The sequence below is a fragment of the Necator americanus genome, chromosome I, assembly GCF_031761385.1.
Source record: "Necator americanus strain Aroian chromosome I, whole genome shotgun sequence".
Lineage (NCBI taxonomy): Eukaryota > Metazoa > Nematoda > Chromadorea > Rhabditida > Ancylostomatidae > Necator > Necator americanus.
Window position 1 is genome coordinate 27,135,212 of NC_087371.1, and position 8,488 is coordinate 27,143,699.

The 8,488-nt window shown below is 43.2% G+C and overlaps 1 protein-coding gene across 1 annotated transcript; it reads left to right on the forward strand.

The window, feature by feature from the left end:
- Nucleotides 1–398: 398 nt before the first annotated feature.
- Nucleotides 399–7,221, forward strand: RB195_006987 (uncharacterized protein; the record flags this gene model as incomplete). The annotated part of the gene is made up of 3 exons (XM_064180375.1): nt 399–458; nt 4,211–4,288; nt 7,063–7,221. The coding sequence occupies 3 exons, from the start codon at nt 399–401 to the stop codon at nt 7,219–7,221; spliced, it is 297 nt and encodes a 98-aa protein (XP_064037252.1).
- Nucleotides 7,222–8,488: the final 1,267 nt, after the last annotated feature.

The window sequence follows — 8,488 nt, forward strand, 5'->3', positions numbered from 1 at the left end:
ATTATCTCTAGGAGTTGTGGCTCTATCAGTAGCTGTTCATCGAATCCGAATAAATCGGGACAGAATTGCAGCAGTAAATATACTGTGGACCTGTTTTAAGGAATCCCCAAAATCATAAACACTTTTCTCCCTAAACCTCACCTTCCGCCCATTTTCCGATGAAGTTCGCTTACTTTTCCATTTAACACTTTTCCGAAACATTAGAAGTCTGGAAGACTTCCTAAAATATTTCTTTCCACACTGAAGGAGAAACACTGAAGAAATTCAAAGAATTTCTATGAATAGCCTCATCAGTTACCAAGGCACACTAATAAATGTAAATGTGAGAAAACAAGTAGTAATGCATAACGGTTAGGCTCCTCATTTTCTTCAAACACTTTTCTGTTGTTGGTGTAATTATGGCCACTGCCACGCCTCTTCACGGAATCCCCGAACCATTCGAACTTCTTGAATCACAGGTGGTTCAGCGTTATGCGTCTGCACCAGATACTTAATATCTTGTGAAAGGCACAAAAAAAAGAGATTTTTCTGCAAAATGCAAACCTATCACCGTATACTTTGTGATTGTCGTCAAATTTATTGTTTCGCCATCTATCGCATTAAAACCATTGCGGCACGGTAGGTAGTTTCTTATTTGTTGGAAGTTGTTGTACGCAAAGGGTAGCCGAATATACCGTTGAGATTTATGACGCAAAAGACTGGAATTCATGGAGACTCCTCTAGAATCCTGGAAAAGTACAAAGTGCGCATGTAGATTGCACGACCGAGCGATTCGATACCGCTCGAAACCGCCTTAGTGTCAACCGAGCCTTTCATCACTTCGGGGTCTATAAATTGTTACCACACTTGTCTGGGAGGATTAGAACACTGACATAACATATCAGCTAAAACCATGAAATCGCATATGTATATGCTAAACATGAGTCTGTAAACCTCAAACGATTCTGAATTGAAGTGATTATGTGGGTGGATCCCGAACGGATTAAAGTTACCTATCCTTTAACACAAAAAAAACCGTGTGGACAACATCCTTGTGTGATCCCGTGTCCTTGACGATGTAGCTAATTACGCGTTAGAATACGAGAAACTCATTGCATCCTCCATCCATCCATCCACAATCCAACTGATATAAGTCAAATAAGAGACAGAATCTACCTCGGTCGCATAACCGCGTAGACGCGCCACAAACTGCTACTATTCTTCACTTGTATTACTCTGATAAATTGCATCGCCTGCGAGACGGGATCATACAACGCTGTTTCATATGCTTTTCTTACGCAGTGGTGAGGGGTGGGAGCAGGTGGAGTAGAGGAATTGAACGTGATCATACTCATACTCATCTGGTACATTCTTACTCGTATCTATTCAGGGGGACGGTGAGCGCAGTCGGCAAAAGGTTCCGCTGTGGCTACAATCGATCGGAGGTTCAAATTCGCCCTAAAGCAAACTAAGCCTCTCATCCCTCCGGGGCGATAAATTGGTACCAAACTTGTCTAGGAGGATAAAAAGATTGGTTTGGCACATCTTTTGATTAAACTAAGAGATTTTGGCGTCACTTGTTTCAACTTCTCGGTCACATCCAATAAAATTACCAGTTGCAATTTAATAGCAGTAAAGAATGATAGCGATGAATGTCCGTTGTTTTGTCACATCTAAAATCACGTGCTATTTTTACCGTTATTAAAGGCATCACCCCACGAATCTGGGGTGGTACGGGTTTCAGGTGAGTTATGCCTGTACGGGGTTGTAAATTGTGGGAAAAGGGTGATTCCATCCATTTCTTCCTAATTGCCGTAAAAAACGGCCCGGAAGATGCAGCGGGTGGACAAGTGTGGCGCGCTCCAATAGATCTCGTTGTAGAAAATGGCGCTCGAAGCCGCATCACTGACAAAGTGTACAATTGGCCAATTTGTTTTGGGGCGGCTGTGCGTTCAGCTCGGCATTGTTGGCTCATGAATACTTGTACAACTTCTAGGATTTATGGAACAATCAAATGCGAACAATCAAATCAGGATGGATGAAATGCTTGGTTGTCGTTAGAGCGGTTTCGAACCCTTGATCGACAGTCACGCCCGACCAACGTCATCTGACCACCTTTGTAGTCGTTATCAAAATAAAATAGGTAAGATAGCAGAAGCTGACTAATAGAAACGGTAATCCCAACAATCACGAAGTGAAGTGAAGTGAAGTAGGAAGAAATCCAATTCCTACAAAGTGGAATCTTTGAAAGTGACCCTAACAGCTGAAGAAAAAGAAACTATCATATTAACGAGGAAACTGGAATTTCAACTGGAAAGGGTGCTAACGGCGTGGAATTACACAGAAAATGGGGCAGAAATTGAATCCTTGCTAACTAACATTTCGCGGGCCCTTTCATTCCGCTCTAATTACCCGTGGGTTGATCTCGGGTACCTCAGTTACCCTCAACGGAACGAACATATGCGAATGCACCGGATATGTTCATCTACGGCGGGAAATGAACATGAAGAACGAGTTGACGCTCGAGCTGAGAAGGAGGACACCAGTGGCTACGGGAGTTTAAAGGCATCACCCCACGAATCTGAGGTGGTACGGATTTCAGGTGAAGTATTCGTATACGGCATAGCAGATTATGGAGAGGGGGTGATTCCGTCCACTTCTTCCTAATTGCCGTGAAAAACGAGAAGAAATGAGAAGATGTAACACTTCTAATATGTACCAATCAAGATGAGTTCGAGCACAACCTATTCCAATTTCCAGGAAAACCCCTTATAGACGCTACCGTCACGATCGCAATGCACTAGTGCATTAGGCCTTGCCCTCAGGTCGAACCGATGTGTCCAATCTCGGAGTCGAACCTGCAACTCGCAATTAGGGATAGCACTAGGCTAGAGGAACCAGCAGGCTCCTCATGATTGCGAGCTCACGAGACTGGCGCGCACGTAACTGCCCAGAACAATTCAAACTCAAACTCACGGTCGACAAGGTAACGTGATGAAACGACTGCCCACATCAACAACATGCATCGGTGGTGAAGGATAATATTCCATATACACTAGTGCAAGGCACTGACAATTCAACTATATCGGTGGTGAAGGATGTGATCTGACACCCTCACATATCCCTACTCAGACTTCTCCCTTGTTGCTAGTGAAAGTTGTGATACTGCACTAAGCACTAGAAAGTCGCCTTTACGAGAGCAAGGCTTTTCTTATCTTGTTGATCGTGAGAAAACTTCAGATTTCCCACACGTATCGCCCAAATACCTTACGTAGACTTCTCACGTAAGGTGTCGTTTATCAACATATTTTGCCAATCGCCAAACACATGTTCATGGCAGACGTCAGCTATCGGCGATCGGAGATTGAAATGTTACAAATCCGTTCGGAAAACAATTAACTAACCTTCGGTTCCTTTGCCATTCGTATCGATTTGGAGCTGGTTCCAATTGAATGGTCGAAAAACAAAGACAAAACCGTAGTGATTTCTTTCGAATTTTCTTTCCATGCCATCTTTATGTATCCAAAAAAGCCAAGGTCGATAATTTATCCTATCACACCCGATAAAATTTGAAAACTAACCCCATGCGCATACGGCTTGCTCTGAAAGCGCTTAACATTAGTAAACATTAGTAACGTTTTCTCGCTTCTAAGACGGAATGGTAAAGAGTTGGTGAGCTACCCTTCTTTATCGAGAACAGCATTAGCAATCACTCGATCCTCACCACTTTTACGATGTATTGATGTGGAGCTGTTTTCAGTTGAATGGTGAAATTGCGTAAGCAGTTGTTTTAGCAACTGCATCGCTAACTCGGTTGTACACCTGCAAGCGCAACTGCTTACGTAATTGCATCGAGTTTCAGCTCGTCTTGAGCTTACCATGGCTGGCTCTGGAACACTTTTGAACCATCGACTATACACCATCGAACCACCGAGTATAATATACGACCGCATAGTCGACGGGTCGAAGGTATTCCGAAGCCAACAAAACCTCTTATCGATTACCGAAGTATTTTCTTACCGAAATCGATGGTTCTCTCAGCACCTGCATCACTCCCGCCACAGAACTACGGTAGAAGCATGAATTGATATCAAACTCTTGAAGATTGGTGTCGCCCAACGTTATGCTAGGTTAATAGCATTGAGCGATGAGTAGTGGTATTAGCACGAATCATCATTTATCTTTCTTCTCTCTCATGTCCTATTCTTTTCATTTCACTTAATCTTTTCAGAAACAGCTTGCTGTCTGTGCCGCTGTAGCCATCATCATCGGAGCTCTGTTGGTGATCTGCGCTGAAACTTTTGAAAGGGTATCTCGATTTTAATCTTCAGAAAATCTTGAATATGAGTTTCGCACTTGATAATGACATGAATAAAAAGTAGCGTTGCAATTGCTCAGGATAATTCATGGGAATCCATGCAAAATTAAAACAATAATGTTGGTTTTGATGGTGTACTTCTTTTTTTTGAGCAGAACCAGGATTGTTGTTGATCTTTATTCTGGCTAACGTTTCGGCGTCGTCGCCTTCTTCATAGCCTGCAAAAACCAAAGGCAGGTGTAATCTACTCTCTCAAACGCCTCGTCATCCCACAAGATATGATTTAGCAAACAGATTATTCAAAGGCAACGTCAGAAAAGCAGACCACCATGGCGCTCACCTTAATAGCCACAAAATCGTGATGTTAGCGGACCACCAGTTGTTAGAGTTGCGCCGCTAACAAGAGTAACTAGTAACGATGCCCCCGTAGGTCAAAACCCGCAAAGGTCTTGATATGACGCCAGTTCGTTGCTCACAGCGATGCATTCTTCTTTACGATTCATGATTAGACTTTTGGCCGTGATATGAAACGTTGCCAATGTTGGTGGCGCCAGAACGTCTGATTCGCGTGCTAAGATTGGTTGGTTTTGGCAGGGGTTTGAGGAGTTGAGGAAGGAGGCTTCTAGAGACACTCAAACTTCGTTCCGAGACCCTAGCATGGAGTAATCGAAAGGTTCTCGAGTATAACGCCCCCATGTTTTGCTATGGCGAATTGTGCCTCCATTTCTGAGCAGAACCGCCGTGTATGCTGTACAGCAGGAGCCTCGTTCCCGTTCCCTCAGGGTTTTGCGTTGCATGGGAGGGATACGATTTACGATTGGTATAAATTATGATAACAATATTATGGTGATTGTGACAACTGTGATGACTTCTGTATGGAATACTGATATGGTTGTTGGCCCATAAATAAATCAAATGACTGCAAAAAGTCCCGCATGAGTCCGGTCGAATTGACTTGATTTATGGTGCCATATAACGTAGACGTACGCGTTCGGTGCGATACGGTTCCCGACCTTATCGATTGTGGAAAATCCAAAAGTACCATTGCAGATTACACAAAACACGCGTCAAGTGCGAGTCAGCGGGATAACAGAGTGCAACAAGTATGTTTGGGTCAAAACAACAAGCAGCGCGGAGTAGCGTAGCGGTTGGGATCGTGTGAGGACCATCGCTACCGTCACCCATCTCTGGAGTTCGCCATGGTCCCACCTAGATTCCAACAGCTGTCTTCACCGCACCGCTTCGAGCGCAGGAGCTTACGCAACTGTCCGTATTTCATGTCGTTTTGTCTATAGATAGCGACTTTTCTTGCTCTATCTTGTCATACTGTAGCTGCGTGCGGTTTTGATCAATAATTTGCATCGTATTTAGATTAGCATAGAGGTATTTTCTTCTCCTAACGAACATTTTACCCCAGGGAAAAATTCCAAACATTCTTGATGTTAATTATTTCCTCTTTGCAATTAGAAAAAGAGAAGAAATATGACTTGTAAGTGGTTAAGTGGGCAGATGTAGTGTGGTAGTGTGACGCTTAGAGGTTCCGCTACCTGCACAGTCAAACGGAGGTTCGAATTCCCCCTAGTGCTCACTAAGCCTTTCATCCTTCCGGGACCGATAAATTGGTATCAAACTTGTCTGAGAGGACAAAAACACTGACCTGATACATCGGCTAGTCCCAGAAAGTCATTGTAAAGGCCAGCTACACGTTCGTAAGCCTTAAACGATTCTGAATTGAACTGAACGTGGGGACGCATCCCAAGTACCACCCCAGATTCGTGGTATGCTGCCTCTCCCTGAATCATTGCAAGCAGCCGGTCCCTGAATGCTGTTTTGTACGACGCCTTCTATTGCAGCGCGTCACCTTTGCACGCGTAGCGTCCTTACTGCCTATCGAGGCAGTCCGAATTGATTTTCCACGAATCTCAGGGCGAAGGGGGCGCAAAGGGTGGATCGTTGCATGGCGTCGTACAAAACAGCATTCTGGGGGCGGCTGTCTGCAGTGATGCAGGGAGAGATGAGCGGAACTACCCCCGTCTCCATGATCTACGACCCCGCGTACGGATACTCCACCTGAAATCCGCACCACCTCAGATTCGTGGTATGCTGTTTTAAGTATGGCAAAACTTTTCCATGGATTTCATTATGGAACTTCTGTCCGCTTTCGCTTTGGGTGACGCAGTTTTGTTCGCGACGTTCTTGGAGATGTAGTTCCATTTTGACGCAAGTTCTGGATACTTCTAAAGTTTCCTATGATTCCTCGTTTGCAATAACTCCGGCATATATCCGACATATCTTAGTCGGTCAAGATACACTATACATTATGTGGAAATGGAAGACGAAACCACTTGTAGTTAACGACTAGCACAAGGTGTTTATTTCAAACCAGAGCATCACGGGAGTATCGTAGAGTGAGCGAGGAACCACAAAAAAAAATTGAAAATGAAAATTGGATGAAGCAGAAGGTTAGGATATATGAATTGTTCGTTCATCGAAGACGTCAGGATCCCAGAGTAAAAGATCAACAGTTATGTACGAGATGAAAAGGCCTACGGCAAGAGATGGAGAGGTCATTTGTGGCTTAACAATGGAGGAAAATGAACATAAATAAATAAACGTAACTATGTAATCCGTATGAAGCTGATGTGTCATGTATGGAAAAAATGAAACCCATGTCGGTTACAAAATCTAAACTGAAGAAACGGTGGTTTTATATTCCATTTTTCCTTTTTTTCGCTTTTTATGAGTACATAATTGACAATTTTTAGATGAGAGCACGTTCACAACAGAAAGAAGCATTGGAAGTGAGGGATCGTATGATTATTCCGCCTCGATGTGATGCAAAATCTAAGGATATGGGATTAACACAAGTACAATCATGGAGGGACTATTTTACAAGAGATGAACCATTTGTTCCTACTCCATAAAGTTTTCTTATTTAAAATTCTATACTATTTGAAGGATAGCAACTCTTCCTGATACTATGGACGCCATACTTTCGAAACCGGCGTGATAACCTTGTAGTACCTAACGCTGTTAAACTATTAGCTGCTAAAACTAATTACTAAAAATCTGTAAAAGTCGTTCAAAAAACTTTTCATTCATCAACCTCTTTGTTGTTTATGACGCATATGTATATAGTCAGCTAAAGACGACATGAAACAGTGCACTTACTTAGACGCCTGAAGCGGCACAGTAGAGATAGCGGTCAAAATCGAGGTGGGATCATCGTGAACTGCAGCGGTGGGTGGTGCAGGCAAGGGCTCTGCCACCATCGTAACCGCTACGCTCCATCACGCCGCTTCGACCGTAGCCGCTTACGCAACTGCACCGTGTTTCATGCCGTTTTGACATGACTATACGCCATGGAGTGCACTTTTTGCACAGTGCGCACTCTTCGCAGTTGCATAAGCGGCTGCGCTCGAGGCGGCGCGGTGGAGCTAATAGCTGGGATCTAGGTGGGACCATTTCGAACCGCAGCAATGATTGACGCCAGCAAGGGTCTCCTCCCCCTCGATTTCTGTCGTTTTGACTCGACTATAATACTCGTCCATGGCTGGCATCACAAGTTATCTATCGAAGTGCAAGTTATCCGTAAGAACCTACAGAAACCTATAGAAGGCGGAGTTGATTAACTTATTATCCGATTTCTACTTCACTAACACCAGATGATTATGATTGAAACACTTTAAACATTAAAAATCAGTTCACTCCTTCATTAAACGAATGCAGAGAAAAATTAATCGTGATCAAAGAAAAGAAAAAATTTAATCCACTCCTGGATTTCCGATTAATCAATCGATTTTCCGAATTCCTAATTTGTGAAAAAGATTTGACAGCTCAAACAAATGCTCATTAATTCCAAAAGAATATATGTTTGTTATAGAAGTTTATCTAACGCTTCATAGTAGTTTTTCACTCATGTGACTCCTCTTGTGTGACTTCCAAAAATTGTTAACGTTCTCACGGGAATGCTACTGTTCCATATATTTATATTTTCAAAAATCTTTTCCGCGTTAATTGTATTTCCAGCCCGATATGTCCTTACTTCTCCATCAAAATTCAAGTTCCAGAACTATGTTGCGTCCACTAGGGCTTGTTCCACTTGTAGGCATAAACTGCCATCTTTGTTCCCTCATTTACTGATCTCCTTCTGTATAGAATCAAAAAATCCACTATGCCCTCTCCGTATTG